This window comes from Oratosquilla oratoria, chromosome 24 (assembly GCF_046742065.1).
Source record: "Oratosquilla oratoria isolate Oo_2021 chromosome 24, ASM4674206v1, whole genome shotgun sequence".
Lineage (NCBI taxonomy): Eukaryota > Metazoa > Arthropoda > Malacostraca > Stomatopoda > Squillidae > Oratosquilla > Oratosquilla oratoria.
This window is the reverse complement of record NC_134800.1, coordinates 34,501,810-34,524,309: the sequence shown is the minus strand read 5'-3', so window position 1 is coordinate 34,524,309 and position 22,500 is coordinate 34,501,810. Positions and strand designations below refer to the sequence as shown.

Here is a 22,500-nt window from a genome sequence, read left to right as displayed (position 1 = left end):
TACATATATATATATATATATATATATATATATATATATATATATATATATATATATATATATATATATATATATATATATATATATAGCTAGTTGTATTTACCTAGTTGTATGTTACAGGAAGGGGATCTACGCTCATGGTGTCCCATCTCTGTATCTTGCCATATCTAACTTACTCTTAAATTTTTGTATTGTTTATGCACACACTCTTGTTTTGTTTAGTATGTTCCATGCATCCATTACTCTGTGGGGAAAAAATGGTCTTTTTCATGTCTCTTCTATAACTGTCCTTTTTTTGAGCTTCAATGTCCTCTTGTGTTTCTCTTTTCCCAATCTAGTAAGTCTTCTCTATCAAGAACTTCTATGTGTGTATTTACCTAATTGTATTATACAGGCAGGGGAGCTTCTGTGTGAAAATTTACCTGAATCATTTGAAAAAACAGGTGCCACAGTTTTTCAGCAGGACGGTGCCCCCTGCCACACTGCTAAATCCATCACTACTTGGCTCAACGACTGTGAAGTGAACTTTATAAAGGACTGGCCAGGTAATAGCCCTGATTTGAACCCAATTGAAAATTGTGGCAAATTATAAAGAAGAGGTTACAAGGCAAAGACGTCAGCTCTATACCCAAGCTCGAAGGCAGCCATTCAGGATATCTGGGATAATTTGGAGCCTACAACCCTCCACAACCTAGCTGCTTCACTTCCACGTCGTCTTGAGGCTGTGTTAAAGCGCAAAGGACTCCCAACCAAGTATTAGGTGAGTAAAAATCCAATAAATATAATGATTAATTCCATTTTTGTGCATTTTTGTTTAGATTCGCTGAGGCGCCGCGAACTTTTGTCGAGCACTGTATGCCTATGCTAATGTTAGCCTTTAATTGCCACAGAATGTATGTTATTGTCGCATTCACCAATAATAATACTGTTGAGATGGTCCCCAGTGGATGGATCCTGGGGCAGGATGAGACCTGGTGGCCAAAGAGTAAATCATTGACAGCAATTACAAAGATGATAAAAGATAGGGTGGTGCCAGACCACACATGGGAGAGGCATAAGATGCGTGTCATCTGTGCGGCAGGTATGTAATATCTGATCATTCTTGGAATGACATAATTAAATTTGTGACATATGGGCTGATTAACTCTTAATATATCCCCTCTCTGATTTTCCATGGTACATTCAAGTTAAGTTTTTGTAATTGTAGTTGCTGCCGATTCTGTAATTGAGTATAAAACTTATTTTTAGACATTTTAAATGCTGAAGATATATCATATGTAAATTGATAAATAAATTCAGTCAGTTAAAATGATAAGAGATAATTGTTTCCCCCCATAATTATATCTCTTGATGAGACTTGAAGGTAAATATTCTTTGGTGGTAAATGACTGTTAGAATACATTCATTTGCAAAGATTTCATTTGATCTAATTCTAATAATAAAGTGTCCACTAAACTTTTGATTGTTTTTTTTTTTACTTTACAGCTATTTTCCTTATTTATTATATCACCCCTTTGAATTCAGTTCATTTGCTGATTTTTTCTTTTGTTCTTAAAACTGCTGATAGTAAGTTACAAAGTATCTGTGTTCATTTTTTGGGTTATGGTATCTTTTGATTTGAAATATTCTCAGGTTTTGTAATTGATAAGGCAGTTAAAAAAACATGTGCCTCTTTATCACATTGGCTTTGAACAATTTTGAAATAATTCCCTAGAATTCTCCTATAATCTTAAATTATTTTTCTCCAATAAAACTCATATGAGGTTTTTTGTATTTTTTGCCCTCCAGATACATATGAAGATGGAAGACGGAAAGCAAGGGAGGCTGAAGAGACAGATAACCCTGTCAGCCAAGGTGAAGAGGAGGTTGGACGAGGAGCAAGAAGGTATAAATTGGTTTCATGTACTTTTACCTTATCAGGTATAGCTGGCAGATAGCTGCGATCTGCAACTCTGAGCAAAAATATGATTATTTACATAATAGAGTGAAGGAGAAGTGTGAGGGGAGATAAATTGACAAAAACCATAACCAAAAAGAGATATTACAATCTATTATTTAATCAATGTGAATTACATAAAGAACTGAGATGGAGCAATAACTATATATAATAGGCAGATTTGATATACAAAACAGGATATCCTCAAAAAGGGTAATAAATGAATGAAAAGTTTCTGTCCTGATTTATCTTGTGCCGGCTTTTCTGGATAATATATATATTATCAGAAATATTTTGGTTGAAACCCTTATATATTGTAAGTATATTATCCTAATTTTGCAGGATAATGAAGCTATTATTTTTTTATTTGTGAGTATAAATTAGTGGGGGGTGATTGGTGCTTTGATTGGTAACTTTTGTATTGCTTGTAAAATCCTATGCTTATATCTGACCTTAAATAATTCCTTATATTTAGTAGTTGGTTATATTACTCCATATACAAGAGATATATAATGGGATAATATTCGGATTTTATTGTTGTGTTCTTGTAGTAGGTAAGGTGTACTTAGTTACTATGATTGTGGACCAAAATATTCAGTAGAATTACATTGATTTTAATTTGCTTTTCATAGGTATAAATTTTTCATTTATTATTGACTTCATTCATTGTATGAATTTTAGAACTTGTGTGCCCATATTTTTGGTGCATACCCAGCTTCATTACTTATTTCAGATGTGATTTTCCTTATTGGATATTAATGTAGAAACGTTTTTTTTTTTTGTGTATTGTTTAGAAATGGTGAAAATCATGTTCTTTATTATAGGGGTGATTTGAATTTTTTGCAGGATTAGATCAAGATACCCTCCTAGTAGCGACGAGGAAGAGGACTATGTTCCAAAAGCAAAAAGAAAGTTGGCCAAAGCACCTGCAATCCAAAAGATGCCATCAGTTGTGTCAGTGAACATTCCGCAATTCGACACGTTTGACGATGCAGCGGGTGTGTCTGACATATTAATTGATACATCCAGCCTAGCTCCAACCAGTACCCCAATTAGAGTGTCAACAGCACCCGTTAGCTCAGGTATCATGTTCGACAATGCAGGAGGTGTGTCTGACATATTAATTCATACATCCAGCCTAGCTCCAACCAGTACCCCAATTAGAGCGTCAACAGCACCTGTTTCAACAGCACCCGTTAACTCAGGTATCTGTTTATCTGTTAAACCTATTTCAGTCAATTTCTATCGAAAAAATAATATATTTAAAATTTCTTGCTTTGTTTTAAAAAATTATTCTTAGCACTAGTTCTGGTGGTAACTTTTACTGGTTTGAAGCTATGCCAGAGTTATTAACTTTTCCAAATAATATACATACATATACCAAGGCTTTTTCTAAGGGGGTAGCCAAAAAAGAACAAGGCATAAAATCACTCCCACCCTTTCCATCCCCACACCCGACTCCCCTCCACCCTCCCTCCCATCTGAGCCCTCCTGGATGATTATAGATGATAATATAGATTCTAATGGATGATAATATAGATTCTATGGATGATAATATAGATTCTACTTAATTTCAATTAAGGGCTGCTTATCATTTCTGTCATATGAATGATTGAATGTACTTCTCATTCTCAAAAGTTGTGAAATAACTTATTTTTATGCTAACCGGATGAGCTTAGTACAATGTTGATATTTTTTTGTGTAAGATGCAAGATAATTTTAAAAATAAAAAGTTTATGGTATTCATTTTGTGTATTTTACCCTTTTTGCAGCACGAGATGTAGAGTTTCTTACCATTTTAATGGAATTGAAACATGATCTGGAGGAGCTACGTGCTGAGGTGAGAGCCTGCAGGGCAGAGCTGCAGAAGCTCAATAAAACGAGCGGAAAGGTTGATGACGCTGAGCTTCCAATGCAGTTGCCACTCACCTCCTTAGAGGAGTTTGACGTATTCGAGGGCTGGTTAAATGAAGATAAAACACACCAAAAGATATTGGTAAGAACGTTTTTTCAATGTACGCTAGCTTTTCTGAAATTATCTAGATTAATATACGACAAAAAAGGAGTACCACTCAGATGCATTTAATCGTTTGCCAATTACTTCTGTTAGAAAATTATGATGACTGTCCAAATATTGTATTTACCAAAGTTTCTTATATTGTCTAGTGTCTGTAGAACGTACCTTATTTATTGTCATGTTTTACACGAGTACATACAATAGCATTTTAAGGATTGTTACTGGTAATTCTGACCCAACTATGATTGTGTCATTTTAAGGGCATATTTTGTTGCTGCAGTTATTTTCTAGTAGGTGTCTCTTTGTTTTTATTTTATTATTGCTATTCGACTTTTAAATACTTTTTTAGGCTCCATCCTGCTCCCTAACCAGGCTTCTCTTTCTAATAATTGTCTCTGCTTAAGTTTGTCATTCATAGTTCATTTCTGTGTAATATCTCTTCTACTTCAGGAGAACAAGCTCTGCTTGATTGGAGGCTTTGACCTACGGGACTGCGTCAGGAGGATGGGCTCTTCGCTACTAAGCCACCTGCTCCAGGTCAAATTCAATTGGATTGGAACGAAGGGCTGGAAGAGCAAGGATGATGTGGAGGCAAAACGGGGTTTCAAATCCACAACGCTGTCTACAGTCTGGATTGGTATGTTTTATCTTTCGTCTAAGAGAACTATTTTTTAATGAATATTGATATCGAAATACTGGTGATATGTATGGGGAATGAATAGCATAATATTCGTTAATAATTTTTTATTCTTATTTACAGTTTGAGATTGTTGAAAGTGCATCAGATGCCCCTTGTTATATTAAACGAATAACCCGGGTATATGGGGGCCATTGGGGGGTTGTTTTTAATAATGTCAAGATTCTATATATCGACCCTATTTTGGTTTACTTGTTAGGGTGCTGAAATATGGTTTTGGGCACAATGATCACTAACGTAATTTATTGAAGTTATTAGCTATAGGTGTTTACACTGTCTATTTCACATGTTTCTGCATGATTGTTTTTTTTTTTGTTATATCCCTTGTGTCTTACTTTAGTAGGCATTTAAATAAATAAACGTCGAATTGGATCTATTTCTAATACTATGCATTTCTTGCAAGCTTGTTAGCAAGCAGTACTTACTGAAACCTAATCTTAGTACAAAAAACTTATAATTCCCCATAAACGTTTTGAACTTTTATGTAGATCGAAGTCTATTTCTTTTTCAGCTTTCTTCACTCGTTTTAAGGAAAAATACTAACTTAGAGGTTCTGAATGTCTTATCAATTCTATTTGTTCAACTGATTTTTAAATATCTATTAACATAGTTAATTCTTTCCACTTTTTTTTCAGGTGCTATCCTCCGTTTAACTTGCATTGAAGGTGCTGTGCAAGCCCATGTAGAGCGGGAAATCATGATTTATCTGAGAAATGCCTCAGACAGATGTGGAGGCAGAAAAAGGAGAGAGCAGGACTCTGCTACATCCGTTTGATAATAGAAGTCTTAATTAGTCTTAGTTTAAAATAAGTATGCCATTAAGTCAGACCCAGTCGATACCTAGAAGTCAGATAACGTACAACATACATAGTTCTTCTGTACAATTGCAAATAAAATGATATTTGTTAAATTAATATTTCTTGTTATTGTGTATTCACCTGGTCTTTGGATCACGTGTTGGACTCGTGATCGACAGCTATTACTATATATTAGACATTTGTGAAAATGACAATTGGTTCTAATGCATTTGCCTAATTCCAAACACTAAATTAAAATGATCACATGTAAAATGAAATTCTGCCGAAATATATGACCAATTTAACGGGTGCTGAGAATTTGTTTCCAAATTTGTGTATGTCTAGGATATATGCGATATGCAAAATATCAAAATGTAAGCTTATTAATATCAGAGACAAAGGCCATGTTTACTATGTCTGTTTATAACGGACTGAGTTTTAGACAAAGGCTGTATAAACATTGACTAATCATTTGTGTGTGTGTGTTAGTCGCTGATAATTATAGTTTGTACGTTCAATTTTGGCATTGTGTATATATAATAATTATTCAAAACAATTTTAGCAAATTTAGAAAATATGATTTCTCAGCACCGGTGATATTTGTGGTTAACCGTGAATGAGCCATTGCCGGGGGGGATAACATTTGCCATAACTGGGCCGTATCTGTATATAAATGGCTGCGTTAAGGGAATCCCAAAAAGGCCCAGAACCTGCGTGTTGTGGCCCAGTTACGGCTGCCGTAACCGGCCCGTTATTGGACTTGAACCGGCTCCATTAAGGAAAACCTGAAAGGGGCCAGAACTGGTCCCTTTGTTGACCAATGACGGCAGCCATAACCGGCCCGTTTAAAAGCCTGTGTGCAAAACACTGCCAATGCCATTAAGGTTCCAAAATGGTACCGTTACGGCATAATGGCAAGCCTGAATAGGCCCACTTTTGGCTAAGAGGGAAACCAGAAATGGGCATAAAGCGGGCCATTTCGGGCATGTTTACTGGGAACTTTTTGCCAGTAACTCCAACAAGTCTCTGTCTAGTCATTGACTTTGGCTGAAGAGAATAATGAAACACTACAATGTGGTACATTAAATATTTTTATTGATGACTGACAGCACACAGTGAGTGGAAGAGAGGGTGATTGGTGAATGCATAAGTGAAGGAAGTGTGAAAAGGACATTTTGGTGTTGAGTTGAATCCATTGCGGATTTTCTCATTTCATTGTTGGTTGACACTGCAATGACAAGGAGGGATACATAATGTTTATGATAATTGATGTCTACAGACATGCATACTCCACACATTATTGTTTAAATAGTGCACTTGCCCCCAACCCCATGTTAGTCCCTCCATAAACTTAGCTTGCCAGAAAGGCACTACTACCCCTGCCACAAAAGAAACTATATATATATGTATATATATATATATATATATACATATATATATATATATTATATATATATATATATATGTATGCTATTTTCTCTTTTATTATTACAGCTACTGTGCGCAGTGTAGTACCAAAAATAAAGACATGCAATTGATTTTGGGTTTTAGCATCTCCATTTGATTAAAAAATTGAAGACACTTGAAAAACATTTTCAGTGTTGTCTGTATTCTGTTGAGTAGGCCTGTTGGCACTGTTACACTGCTCCCCTTTACTTTTGGAATTTTCTTAAATATCACAAACATTTATTGGTGTGTCACCTGCAGAGTAACAGTACTAGGTCCTTGTATATGCAGACGGGTTCTAGAATCTTTGTCAATCTGGTTGACTTATGGACTTTTTTTAAGAGTTAGAATATATTTGAAAATATAGATTATGTATATATATATATATATATATTATATATATATACATACATATATATATATATATATATATATATATATATATATAATATATATATATATATATATATATATATATATATATATATATAGCTAGTTGTATTTACCTAGTTGTATGTTACAGGAAGGGGATCTACGCTCATGGTGTCCCATCTCTGTATCTTGCCATATCTAACTTACTCTTAAATTTTTGTATTGTTTATGCACACACTCTTGTTTTGTTTAGTATGTTCCATGCATCCATTACTCTGTGGGGAAAAATGGTCTTTTTTCATGTCTCTTCTATAACTGTCCTTTTTTTGAGCTTCAATGTCCTCTTGTGTTTCTCTTTTCCCAATCTAGTAAGTCTTCTCTATCAAGAACTTCTATGTGTGTATTTACCTAATTGTATTATACAGGCAGGGGAGCTTCTGTGAGAAAATTTACCTGAATCATTTGAAAAAACAGGTGCCACAGTTTTTCAGCAGGACGGTGCCCCCTGCCACACTGCTAAATCCATCACTACCTGGCTCAACGACTGTGAAGTGAACTTTATAAAGGACTGGCCAGGTAATAGCCCTGATTTGAACCCAATTGAAAATTGTGGCAAATTATAAAGAAGAGGTTACAAGGCAAAGACGTCAGCTCTATACCCAAGCTCGAAGGCAGCCATTCAGGATATCTGGGATAATTTGGAGCCTACAACCCTCCACAACCTAGCTGCTTCACTTCCACGTCGTCTTGAGGCTGTGTTAAAGCGCAAAGGACTCCCAACCAAGTATTAGGTGAGTAAAAATCCAATAAATATAATGATTAATTCCATTTTTGTGCATTTTTGTTTAGATTCGCTGAGGCGCCGCGAACTTTTGTCGAGCACTGTATGCCTATGCTAATGTTAGCCTTTAATTGCCACAGAATGTATGTTATTGTCGCATTCACCAATAATAATACTGTTGAGATGGTCCCCAGTGGATGGATCCTGGGGCAGGATGAGACCTGGTGGCCAAAGAGTAAATCATTGACAGCAATTACAAAGATGATAAAAGATAGGGTGGTGCCAGACCACACATGGGAGAGGCATAAGATGCGTGTCATCTGTGCGGCAGGTATGTAATATCTGATCATTCTTGGAATGACATAATTAAATTTGTGACATATGGGCTGATTAACTCTTAATATATCCCCTCTCTGATTTTCCATGGTACATTCAAGTTAAGTTTTTGTAATTGTAGTTGCTGCCGATTCTGTAATTGAGTATAAAACTTATTTTTAGACATTTTAAATGCTGAAGATATATCATATGTAAATTGATAAATAAATTCAGTCAGTTAAAATGATAAGAGATAATTGTTTCCCCCCATAATTATATCTCTTGATGAGACTTGAAGGTAAATATTCTTTGGTGGTAAATGACTGTTAGAATACATTCATTTGCAAAGATTTCATTTGATCTAATTCTAATAATAAAGTGTCCACTAAACTTTTGATTGTTTTTTTTTTTACTTTACAGCTATTTTCCTTATTTATTATATCACCCCTTTGAATTCAGTTCATTTGCTGATTTTTTCTTTTGTTCTTAAAACTGCTGATAGTAAGTTACAAAGTATCTGTGTTCATTTTTTGGGTTATGGTATCTTTTGATTTGAAATATTCTCAGGTTTTGTAATTGATAAGGCAGTTAAAAAACATGTGCCTCTTTATCACATTGGCTTTGAACAATTTTGAAATAATTCCCTAGAATTCTCCTATAATCTTAAATTATTTTTCTCCAATAAAACTCATATGAGGTTTTTTGTATTTTTTGCCCTCCAGATACATATGAAGATGGAAGACGGAAAGCAAGGGAGGCTGAAGAGACAGATAACCCTGTCAGCCAAGGTGAAGAGGAGGTTGGACGAGGAGCAAGAAGGTATAAATTGGTTTCATGTACTTTTACCTTATCAGGTATAGCTGGCAGATAGCTGCGATCTGCAACTCTGAGCAAAAATATGATTATTTACATAATAGAGTGAAGGAGAAGTGTGAGGGGAGATAAATTGACAAAACCATAACCAAAAAGAGATATTACAATCTATTATTTAATCAATGTGAATTACATAAAGAACTGAGATGGAGCAATAACTATATATAATAGGCAGATTTGATATACAAAACAGGATATCCTCAAAAAGGGTAATAAATGAATGAAAAGTTTCTGTCCTGATTTATCTTGTGCCGGCTTTTCTGGATAATATATATATTATCAGAAATATTTTGGTTGAAACCCTTATATATTGTAAGTATATTATCCTAATTTTGCAGGATAATGAAGCTATTATTTTTTTATTTGTGAGTATAAATTAGTGGGGGGTGATTGGTGCTTTGATTGGTAACTTTTGTATTGCTTGTAAAATCCTATGCTTATATCTGACCTTAAATAATTCCTTATATTTAGTAGTTGGTTATATTACTCCATATACAAGAGATATATAATGGGATAATATTCGGATTTTATTGTTGTGTTCTTGTAGTAGGTAAGGTGTACTTAGTTACTATGATTGTGGACCAAAATATTCAGTAGAATTACATTGATTTTAATTTGCTTTTCATAGGTATAAATTTTTCATTTATTATTGACTTCATTCATTGTATGAATTTTAGAACTTGTGTGCCCATATTTTTGGTGCATACCCAGCTTCATTACTTATTTCAGATGTGATTTTCCTTATTGGATATTAATGTAGAAACGTTTTTTTTTTTGTGTATTGTTTAGAAATGGTGAAAATCATGTTCTTTATTATAGGGGTGATTTGAATTTTTTGCAGGATTAGATCAAGATACCCTCCTAGTAGCGACGAGGAAGAGGACTATGTTCCAAAAGCAAAAAGAAAGTTGGCCAAAGCACCTGCAATCCAAAAGATGCCATCAGTTGTGTCAGTGAACATTCCGCAATTCGACACGTTTGACGATGCAGCGGGTGTGTCTGACATATTAATTGATACATCCAGCCTAGCTCCAACCAGTACCCCAATTAGAGTGTCAACAGCACCTGTTTCAACAGCACCCGTTAGCTCAGGTATCATGTTCGACAATGCAGGGGGTGTGTCTGACATATTAATTCATACATCCAGCCTAGCTCCAACCAGTACCCCAATTAGAGCGTCAACAGCACCTGTTTCAACAGCACCCGTTAACTCAGGTATCTGTTTATCTGTTAAACCTATTTCAGTCAATTTCTATCGAAAAAATAATATATTTAAAATTTCTTGCTTTGTTTTAAAAAATTATTCTTAGCACTAGTTCTGGTGGTAACTTTTACTGGTTTGAAGCTATGCCAGAGTTATTAACTTTTCCAAATAATATACATACATATACCAAGGCTTTTTCTAAGGGGGTAGCCAAAAAAGAACAAGGCATAAAATCACTCCCACCCTTTCCATCCCCACACCCGACTCCCCTCCACCCTCCCTCCCATCTGAGCCCTCCTGGATGATTATAGATGATAATATAGATTCTAATGGATGATAATATAGATTCTATGGATGATAATATAGATTCTACTTAATTTCAATTAAGGGCTGCTTATCATTTCTGTCATATGAATGATTGAATGTACTTCTCATTCTCAAAAGTTGTGAAATAACTTATTTTTATGCTAACCGGATGAGCTTAGTACAATGTTGATATTTTTTTGTGTAAGATGCAAGATAATTTTAAAAATAAAAAGTTTATGGTATTCATTTTGTGTATTTTACCCTTTTTGCAGCACGAGATGTAGAGTTTCTTACCATTTTAATGGAATTGAAACATGATCTGGAGGAGCTACGTGCTGAGGTGAGAGCCTGCAGGGCAGAGCTGCAGAAGCTCAATAAAACGAGCGGAAAGGTTGATGACGCTGAGCTTCCAATGCAGTTGCCACTCACCTCCTTAGAGGAGTTTGACGTATTCGAGGGCTGGTTAAATGAAGATAAAAAACACCAAAAGATATTGGTAAGAACGTTTTTTCAATGTACGCTAGCTTTTCTGAAATTATCTAGATTAATATGCGACAAAAAAGGAGTACCACTCAGATGCATTTAATCGTTTGCCAATTACTTCTGTTAGAAAATTATGATGACTGTCCAAATATTGTATTTACCAACGTTTCTTATATTGTCTAGTGTCTGTAGAACGTACCTTATTTATTGTCATGTTTTACACGAGTACATACAATAGCATTTTAAGGATTGTTACTGGTAATTCTGACCCAACTATGATTGTGTCATTTTAAGGGCATATTTTGTTGCTGCAGTTATTTTCTAGTAGGTGTCTCTTTGTTTTTATTTTATTATTGCTATTCGACTTTTAAATACTTTTTTAGGCTCCATCCTGCTCCCTAACCAGGCTTCTCTTTCTAATAATTGTCTCTGCTTAAGTTTGTCATTCATAGTTCATTTCTGTGTAATATCTCTTCTACTTCAGGAGAACAAGCTCTGCTTGATTGGAGGCTTTGACCTACGGGACTGCGTCAGGAGGATGGGCTCTTCGCTACTAAGCCACCTGCTCCAGGTCAAATTCAATTGGATTGGAACGAAGGGCTGGAAGAGCAAGGATGATGTGGAGGCAAAACGGGGTTTCAAATCCACAACGCTGTCTACAGTCTGGATTGGTATGTTTTATCTTTCGTCTAAGAGAACTATTTTTTAATGAATATTGATATCGAAATACTGGTGATATGTATGGGGAATGAATAGCATAATATTCGTTAATAATTTTTTATTCTTATTTACAGTTTGAGATTGTTGAAAGTGCATCAGATGCCCCTTGTTATATTAAACGAATAACCCGGGTATATGGGGGCCATTGGGGGGTTGTTTTTAATAATGTCAAGATTCTATATATCGACCCTATTTTGGTTTACTTGTTAGGGTGCTGAAATATGGTTTTGGGCACAATGATCACTAACGTAATTTATTGAAGTTATTAGCTATAGGTGTTTACACTGTCTATTTCACATGTTTCTGCATGATTGTTTTTTTTTTTGTTAAATCCCTTGTGTCTTACTTTAGTAGTCATTTAAATAAATAAACGTCGAATTGGATCTATTTCTAATACTATACATTTCTTGCAAGCTTGTTAGCAAGCAGTACTTACTGAAACCTAATCTTAGTACAAAAAACTTATAATTCCCCATAAACGTTTTGAACTTTTATGTAGATCGAAGTCTATTTCTTTTTCAGCTTTCTTCACTCGTTTTAAGGAAAAGTACTAACTTAGAGGTTCTGAATGTCTTATCAATTCTATTTGTTCAACTGATTTTTAAATATCTATTAACATAGTTAATTCTTTCCATTTTTCAGGTGCTATCCTCCGTTTAACTTGCATTGAAGGTGCTGTGCAAGCCCATGTAGAGCGGGAAATCATGATTTATCTGAGAAATGCCTCAGACAGATGTGGAGGCAGAAAAAGGAGAGAGCAGGACTCTGCTACATCCGTTTGATAATAGAAGTCTTAATTAGTCTTAGTTTAAAATAAGTATGCCATTAAGTCAGACCCAGTCGATACCTAGAAGTCAGATAACGTACAACATACATAGTTCTTCTGTACAATTGCAAATAAAATGATATTTGTTAAATTAATATTTCTTGTTATTGTGTATTCACCTGGTCTTTGGATCACGTGTTGGACTCGTGATCGACAGCTATTACTATATATTAGACATTTGTGAAAATGACAATTGGTTCTAATGCATTTGCCTAATTCCAAACACTAAATTAAAATGATCACATGTAAAATGAAATTCTGCCGAAATATATGACCAATTTAACGGGTGCTGAGAATTTGTTTCCAAATTTGTGTATGTCTAGGATATATGCGATATGCAAAATATCAAAATGTAAGCTTATTAATATCAGAGACAAAGGCCATGTTTACTATGTCTGTTTATAACGGACTGAGTTTTAGACAAAGGCTGTATAAACATTGACTAATCATTTGTGTGTGTGTGTTAGTCGCTGATAATTATAGTTTGTACGTTCAATTTTGGCATTGTGTATATATAATAATTATTCAAACAATTTTAGCAAATTTAGAAAATATGATTTCTCAGCACCGGTGATATTTGTGGTTAACCGTGAATGAGCCATTGCCGGGGGGGATAACATTTGCCATAACTGGGCCGTATCTGTATATAAATGGCTGCGTTAAGGGAATCCCAAAAAGGCCCAGAACCTGCGTGTTGTGGCCCAGTTACGGCTGCCGTAACCGGCCCGTTATTGGACTTGAACCGGCTCCATTAAGGAAAACCTGAAAGGGGCCAGAACTGGTCCCTTTGTTGACCAATGACGGCAGCCATAACCGGCCCGTTTAAAAGCCTGTGTGCAAACACTGCCAATGCCATTAAGGTTCCAAAATGGTACCGTTACGGCATAATGGCAAGCCTGAATAGGCCCACTTTTGGCTAAGAGGGAAACCAGAAATGGGCATAAAGCGGGCCATTTCGGGCATGTTTACTGGGAACTTTTTGCCAGTAACTCCAACAAGTCTCTGTCTAGTCATTGACTTTGGCTGAAGAGAATAATGAAACACTACAATGTGGTACATTAAATATTTTTATTGATGACTGACAGCACACAGTGAGTGGAAGAGAGGGTGATTGGTGAATGCATAAGTGAAGGAAGTGTGAAAAGGACATTTTGGTGTTGAGTTGAATCCATTGCGGATTTTCTCATTTCATTGTTGGTTGACACTGCAATGACAAGGAGGGATACATAATGTTTATGATAATTGATGTCTACAGACATGCATACTCCACACATTATTGTTTAAATAGTGCACTTGCCCCCAACCCCATGTTAGTCCCTCCATAAACTTAGCTTGCCAGAAAGGCACTACTACCCCTGCCACAAAAGAAACTATATATATATGTATATATATATATATATATATACATATATATATATATTATATATATATATATATATGTATGCTATTTTCTCTTTTATTATTACAGCTACTGTGCGCAGTGTAGTACCAAAAATAAAGACATGCAATTGATTTTGGGTTTTAGCATCTCCATTTGATTAAAAAATTGAAGACACTTGAAAAACATTTTCAGTGTTGTCTGTATTCTGTTGAGTAGGCCTGTTGGCACTGTTACACTGCTCCCCTTTACTTTTGGAATTTTCTTAAATATCACAAACATTTATTGGTGTGTCACCTGCAGAGTAACAGTACTAGGTCCTTGTATATGCAGACGGGTTCTAGAATCTTTGTCAATCTGGTTGACTTATGGACTTTTTTTAAGAGTTAGAATATATTTGAAAATATAGATTATGTATATATATATATATATATATATTATATATATATACATACATATATATATATATATATATATATATATATATATATATATATATATATATATATATATATATATATATATATATATATATATAGCTAGTTGTATTTACCTAGTTGTATGTTACAGGAAGGGGATCTACGCTCATGGTGTCCCATCTCTGTATCTTGCCATATCTAACTTACTCTTAAATTTTTGTATTGTTTATGCACACACTCTTGTTTTGTTTAGTATGTTCCATGCATCCATTACTCTGTGGGGAAAAATGGTCTTTTTCATGTCTCTTCTATAACTGTCCTTTTTTTGAGCTTCAATGTCCTCTTGTGTTTCTCTTTTCCCAATCTAGTAAGTCTTCTCTATCAAGAACTTCTATGTGTGTATTTACCTAATTGTATTATACAGGCAGGGGAGCTATGCTTGTGGTGACACATCTTTGTATCTTGCAACATCTAGTTTGTTCTTAAATTCTTGTATAATGTTTGCACACACTATTGTTTCACCCAATTTGTTCCAGACATCCACCACTCTGTGTGGAAAGCTGTTTTTTTCAGATCTCTTCTATAACTGTCCTTTTTTTTAGTTTCTTTTCATGTTCCCTTGTTTTTCTTCTATCCCAATTTAATAAATCATCTCTATCAAGGAATTCCAAGCCTTCCATTATTCTATAAATGGCCAACAGATCACCTCTTTCTCTTCTTTGTTCCAGGGTTGGTAGATTTAGTTTAGACAATCTTTACTCATATGTCAGTTTTGAAAGTGTTGGGGCCATCTTTGTTGTTGCTCTTTGGATTCTTTCTATTTTCCTTATATTCTTTTTTGTATTGGGTGTCCATAATGTCACTGTGTACTCCAATCTTGGTCTTATCAGTGTGACTTTATTTTCTTTACCATTTCCTCATCCAAGTACTTAAAAGCCAACTTTATTGATCTTAACAAATTGTAGATTTCGCCAACTATTTTGTTTACCTGCTTGTCTGGGGTCATGTCTTTGGTTATGATTACTCCTAGGTCCTTTTCAGAACCAACTTTCTTTACTTCCTTTGCACCAATTTTATATTGTCCTGATATTCTTTTTTTATTTTTTCCAACTTCCATTATACTACATTTCTTAATGTTGAAGTCCACTTCCCACTTCTGACTCCATTCCCAGACTTTGTTCAGATCTCTCTGTAGTGATTCACAATTTTTTTTCATACTTACTTTCTTTAGTAGTTCTGCGTCATCTGCAAAGAAGTTCATGTAACATTCTACACATATATAACAAACATTATTGGAACCATTACTGAACTCTGAGGGACTACACTCATCATTTCTTCCCAAATAGAATTTTTGCCTTTGAGCACCACTCATATTCCATACAAGAAATCTTCCATCTATTTCAATAGTTTTCTTTGTATACCTCCTGCTGTTTCATGTTTTCTTAATATTTCTTTTGTGTGGTACTTTATCAAACACCTTTTGTAAGTCCAGGAAAGGACATTCTGCCCATTTTGTCCCATTCTTATATTATATCTATTAACCTTGAATAGAAACAGATCAAATTTGTGGCACATGACCTTCCCTGTCTAAATCTGAATTGTCTTGGATTTAGTATATTGTTCTCCTCCAGATGTTTAGTCCATCTATTTTTGATAGCTTTCTCACAAATTTTGACTACTGTACTTGTAAGGGAGACTGGTATATAGTTTGTTGGGCCTTGTTTTCCCCTTTGTATATTGGTACGATATTGCAATTTTTCCAGTCTTCCGGTACCTTTCCTCCTTTGAGCAATCTATTATCTTATATATTTTGTCTATTAGTTCATTTATACATTCTTTCATTATACAGTTTGCAATTTGGGCTGTGCGATTTTCTGACATTAGGTTCATTATATGGTCCCTTATTTCTTTCTGTGTCACAATTATTTCTCTCATTGGAGGGGATCTTCCTTTCCTTTCTTCATCCCAACTGTGTATGTTTTCCTTAGTGAACACAGATTTGAAATGTTTGTTCATAATTTCAGCCATTTCTATATCCTCTGTGTATTCCATGTTCCCTTGACATAGTTTTACTATTTCCTGTTTATTTTTTAGTTTACCATTCACATATCTATAGAATAATTTAGGTTGATCTTTACATTTGTCTATTATGTCTTTTTCATAGTTTCTTTTTTCTTCCCTGCATATTTTTACATATTCATTTCTTAGGTTGATATATATTTGCCACTTTCCATTTTTTCCCCCATCTTTTCCAAGCTTTGTCTCTTCTATCTTTTGCCTCACTACACTTTTTGTTATACCAGCACTTAATGTACACCTTTTCCTGTTTTTGTTTTGGTACATATTTATCCACTCCTTCATTATAGATTTCTTTTAAAATCATCCATTTCTCTTCCACCTGTGTTTCTTCATTAAAGAATTTTTCCCAACTCGCTTTTTGAAAGTTTCCCAAAATCCGTTTTGTTATACATCAGTCTTTCTTTTCTGTGTTTCTCATTTCTCTCCACATATATTTCCTCTTTTAGTTCAGGCTCAAGTAGTATGTGATCACTCTTCCCAATTGATGTCTTCTATTCAATTTTCTCTAATATAAATATTAAATCTAGTCTCGATAGCTCTTCATTATTTCTATATCTGGTATTCACTCTTACCCATTGAATCATTGTGTATTCAATGGTCATGTCAGGTAGTATGTTTCCCCAAAGGCCCTCTCCACCCTTCACTGTCATCTCCTCCCATCATATTTCTTTAGAGTTAAAATAACCCATAGTTACTAGATTTCCTCCTTTCAGCATTTCATTTGATATATGCCTTGTGTCTTCCAACATTTTGGAATAGTCACTCTCTTCCAAAGAACTTGTTTTTGGGGGCCACATAGATCACCACAAATTTTCTACTTTTCATGTCACTATTTTCAACTTTTATCATGATCAATTCCACATTATTTTCTCCTGTGGTCTTCACCCTTATTTGTCAAAAACATGACTCCACCCTGTTTTTCCTCTCTATTTTTCATCCGGTGGTTATATAAACCTTGTCCAACACTATTTGGTGGTAGTGGACCTTTTAATTTTGTCTCCACAATTCCCATTGTATCTGGTTTTTCTTCTTCCAGATATTCATTTAATTAATCTAATCCTGAAATCAGACCATCTATGTTGCCTTTTCCTCCTTGTTTTCTGTTTCCTGTATTTCCTTTCTTTTGATATACCATTTTCTCAGCCTCATTTATTTCATTAACTTCAATTCTTAGTGTCTATTCTCTCTCTTTTCCTCACTGCTTATTTCCTTTCTTATTCATGTACTTTAGTGGTTTTCACTTTTTACCAACTTTGCTGTTTTTGCTAATACAGGTCACCGCAATTCGACCGTTTGCAATTCAAATTATCGCAAATTCGACAGTAGCTAATTTATACCCAACCCTCAAGGTTCGACAGCCAGACTCGACAATTCGACATTCAAATCTCACGTGCCACGCACCCGGTCGAATTTGCCGCCACTCCCAATGTGCCACTCTGTCTCACTCTTGCCCCAGCCATCGTAAAGGCAAGCCACGCTCCGCTGTTCCACCTCCACCATGCCGCGCAAATCCACCTCCGGCCCCACCCCTAAGAAACACACTTTCCTGCCTTTCAAAGATAAGCTTGAGCTTATAAGAAAGTGTGAGGCAGGTATGGCTCATTCTGCCGTTGCAGCAGAAATGGGTGTCCCAAGATCCACAGTATCAACGATTTGGAAGAACAGGCACAAGTACCGCCAGGGCGCTGCATCAACATCTTCCACGACTTCCCTTGTTCTCCGTGGCTCAAGGGACTCCTGTCTCGACATGATGGAGGACATGTTGATCGAGTGATCAAGTGATCAAGTGGATAGAGGACAGGACACAACACAAGATGCCAATCAGCATAGGGCTCATGCAGGAGTGTGCCTTGTCACTGTGGGAGAACTTGCAGGCCACAACATCCACCACCAAAAATGTACTGTAAAGCAGCTTAATGTGTTTAATAAACAAAATTAGATATAAATGAAGCCTTTAATATTACTGATTTAGTCTAAGTTAGTGTTTTTTAGAGGTCATAGTGATATTTTGGGGGGTCTGGGCTGGAGGTCAGTCCCTATCCCCCTAATTACAATGTATTCCTATGGGAAAAACTGCATCATGATTCGACAAAACCCAGGTTCGTCTGATGATAGACCGCCCCATCCCTGTCGAATTGCAGTGACCCCCTGTACTTCTTTTGCTCTCATTTGTGACCTTAGTTTAATTTTTAGAAATTGATTCTTTTCTTTTGAGTATTGCTCCATTCTATATATATAGATATATATATATATATATATATATATATATACATATATATATATATATATATATATATATATATATATTATATATATATATATATATATATATATATATATATATACACATAAGTAGTGTGACAAGTTGCCAACATGGTTAAACCCTTGAAAGTCGTCTGTATTGACTTTGTTAAGCTGATAAGATTCTATTCTCACCACAGGCTATTTCATTCTGCTTACAGGATTCCCTCAGCACTAAGGGTCAAATCCATATCTATATTGCTGCCTTCCACCAAGAAATAATCTTTGTCACAGGGGAATTGGAGAAAATACTTATGATAAAAACTAATCTCTTAGAATATATACATTTGTATCTAAAGAGATATTCCCACCCCAATTAAGTAGATCTCTTGTGTAAAATGCAGTAGAGCTGAATAATTCTTCTGCAATAAAAAGACCTACAACAACCTACTTCCATGTTTGTATGTACCACCAGGTCCATAGAACATTGCCCAATGCTGATGATAAACCACAGATGTCACCATATCTGCTACCAATTCTAATTTACTATAGGAGTACCATAAAATGCATACTCTCATCTTTTACCAAATGCAGGGTAGTATCAACTATCTGCTGCCTAACATGTACTCATCCCTAATCACCAACAATACAAACTGGTCAGTTCAGGGGAAGCAGCCTCAGAGCAGTGGCCACTAATGTGGTACACAATGTCATAATAATGCTGTTACAATGGGATTTTTATATTAGCCATACAACTCCCTTTTGCAATAACACAATTGGATTTGTGACTACTTTTATAAGTTCAGATAGCCTACATGGTGCATGTCAAGAAATAGCCTCCACCTCTTCTTTTTCCAGGGAAACAAGAATTAAAAGTCTTCATCAGCTATAAGTTAACAAAGTCTTATGAAGGAAGCCACCATAGACGATTAAAACATTTCAAGATGGCAGCAGTGAATTCACATATACATACACAGATCTTTATAACTATATACTGTACATGTACATACATACATACATATATATATATATATATATATATATATGTATATACTGTATATATGTAATGTGATGTACAGATACTTGTACAGTATGTATAGATGTAATTTAATATTTTTATAACGGGTTGGGTGAATGATCTCTGCTGAGACAGCTAGGGCCACAGTTGGAAAAAACACTTCTTTTCTCTTCTCTCTCATATACACAACTTATGCATACACACACACACACACACTTTCGTCAAATGGACGGCAAGAATTGGTGTACCGAAGAAAAAGGAAAATCTACGTGGATCTCAACGTCCAGGAAGTGCCTTATTGTATTTATAGCGAAGAGGAGTGCTCGTGGAGTAGTGGGAGAGTGATAGGGAAAGAGAAGGGAAGGGATAATTGAGGGAAATGAGGAAGAGAGGGACATGGTCCAGGAGGCAAGACGTCTTGTAAACAAGAGGCGGACCGACAATAATGATTTTGGTGATGACGGGATCGACAAAAATGTAAAGATTAGAAGTATAGATAAGAACAGCACAGTGGAAGGTGATGATAGTAGTTTCCAAGGATTTAAAGAGGGTGGGGGGGATACCAACCTCCCCCGATTGGCAAGACTAGAGGAGAAACTTGATAAGATGACCGAACATTGGGAAAACAGGTTTGGTAATGTAGCCAAAATTGCACAGAGTTGAAAAATTAAAAGAACTAGAGAAGGCGAACAAAAATAAAAACTAATGAAATAGAAGAATTAAAAAGACAGTTAAAAGAAGTAAAAGAGGAGAATGAAGAATTAAAGACGAATAATAAAGACAACAAAGAGGCCATAGCAAAAGAAGCACAGGGTTGGAAAAAAAAATCCAGGAAAACAGTAAAGTTGCATTTACTGACATAATTAAACAGCAAATGAAAGAACAAACTGAAGACTCAGTTATCAAAGTGATGAGACAGAAGGAGAATATAGAAAGAGACTTAGCAGATAAAAAGAAATGTATAATTATATTAGGAATGGAAGAGAAACATAACCTAGATAGAACTTCAAGAATCAATGAGGAAAATGAAAAAGTAAGCAGTTTACTAGAATTAGTTCAGGAAGATGAACCAGAAATAATGAAACAAAATGAAGAGATGTATAGAGTCGAAAGTATAGTACAGAAAAGACCAGACCAATTAAGATTAAATTCAGGTCACAAACGACGGCAGAGAATATCTTAACAAAAACAGGGAAACTAGCAGCAAGTGAACAATATAAAAAGGTATGGATAAAAAGAGAAATGAATAAAGAGGAAAGAGAGGAGGAAAAAATGAAAAGACATGAAGCTAAGGAAAAAACGAGATGAGAACAGAGTCAGAAAAAGAGAAGTTCTATTGGAGAGTAGTGAATATGAAAGGAAATACAACATACTAGAGAAAAACAAAAGGGAAACAGAGAATACAATGGAAGTGGCAGAAAACTAAGAGTGTCTTACACAAATATAGATGGATTAATAACAGGATTGAATGAACTGAATGATTATCTGAAGGAAAAAGAACCGGACATAATGGGAATTGTAGAAACAAAATTAAAAGGTCCACTACCACCCAACAGTATAGGACATGATGCATATAATTATTGGATTAGAAACAGAGAGACAAAACAAGGGGGTGGAGTTATGTTCCTGACTAAGAAGGATATAAACGTGAGGTGTGTCACATATGGAAAGAATACAGTAGAGATGATTATGATCGAAGTGGAAGACAGAGATAAAAAGAGTAGAAAGTTTGTGATAAATTATGTGCCTCCAAAAACAGCCTCGTGGGAAGAGAGTGAACATAAAAGTATGTTAGAAGACACAAGGATAACATTAAATAAGATAATAGAAGATGGAGGAAGAATAGTTATGATGGGCGACTATAATTGCAAAGAAGTCTGCTGGGAAGAGATGACAGTAAAGGGTGGAGATGACTCATGGGGAAATGTTCTACTCGAGATGATTATTGAACATACAATGACACAGTGGATACAGGAGAACACTAGGTATAGAAATGAAGAACCATCGAGACTAGACTTAATAATCACATCTGAACCTAGAATAGTGGAAAAGATTTAATATAAAACACCAATAAGTAAAAGTGACCACAAATTGATTGAACTGGAACTAAATGAGGGAAAATACATAAAAAAAAAAAAAAAAAATGAACAATATAGAAAAGGAAGAATGATGTATGAAAAAACAAACTTTAATAATATAAGAGAATTCTTTCAAAAAGAAAACTGGGAAGGAATATACAAAGAAGAAACAACAGTGGAAGAGAAATGGAATATTTTGACAAAAATTTATATAAAAAAAAAAAAAAAAAAAAGGAGTGGAAAAGTATGTCCCAAGACAAAACAAGAAAAAGAATATATAAAGTACTGGTACGACAAAAGTTGTAGGGAGTTAAAAGACAAAAGAGACAAAGCTTGGACCAAATGGGAGAGAGACAAAAGACCTGAAAAATGGAAAATATATAAATGCTATAGAAATGAATATGTACAAGTGTGCAGAGAGGAGAAGAGAAAATATGAAAAAGATGTCATAGAAAAATGTAAAGATCAACCAAAACTATTTTACAGATTTGTAAACAACAAACTGAATAACAAA

General features: G+C 35.0%; 2 protein-coding genes across 4 annotated transcripts; both read left to right on the top strand.

Annotated features, from left to right (window-relative positions):
* Positions 1–418: 418 nt before the first annotated feature.
* LOC143038237 (uncharacterized) lies at positions 419–5,827 on the top strand. 2 transcript variants are annotated; one of them, XM_076207247.1, is made up of 6 exons: positions 419–1,081; positions 1,789–1,885; positions 2,783–3,141; positions 3,709–3,932; positions 4,404–4,590; positions 5,286–5,827. In XM_076207247.1, exons 1-6 carry the CDS (start codon positions 856–858, stop codon positions 5,423–5,425), a joined length of 1,233 nt encoding a protein of 410 aa, XP_076063362.1. In that variant the 5' UTR covers positions 419–855; the 3' UTR covers positions 5,426–5,827. The 2 variants fall into 2 exon arrangements, with proteins under 2 accessions (XP_076063362.1, XP_076063363.1); XM_076207248.1 differs by having other exon boundaries at positions 422–1,081; positions 2,783–3,018.
* Positions 5,828–8,098: 2,271 nt separating this feature from the next.
* On the top strand, positions 8,099–12,744 carry LOC143038547 (uncharacterized). Of its 2 annotated transcripts, none has more exons than XM_076207884.1 (6): positions 8,099–8,377; positions 9,084–9,180; positions 10,076–10,326; positions 11,017–11,240; positions 11,712–11,898; positions 12,590–12,744. In XM_076207884.1, the coding sequence occupies exons 1-6, from the start codon at positions 8,152–8,154 to the stop codon at positions 12,727–12,729; spliced, it is 1,125 nt and encodes a 374-aa protein (XP_076063999.1). In that variant the 5' UTR covers positions 8,099–8,151; the 3' UTR covers positions 12,730–12,744. The 2 variants fall into 2 exon arrangements, with proteins under 2 accessions (XP_076063999.1, XP_076063998.1); XM_076207883.1 differs by having other exon boundaries at positions 10,076–10,449.
* The last annotated feature ends 9,756 nt before the right edge of the window (positions 12,745–22,500 follow it).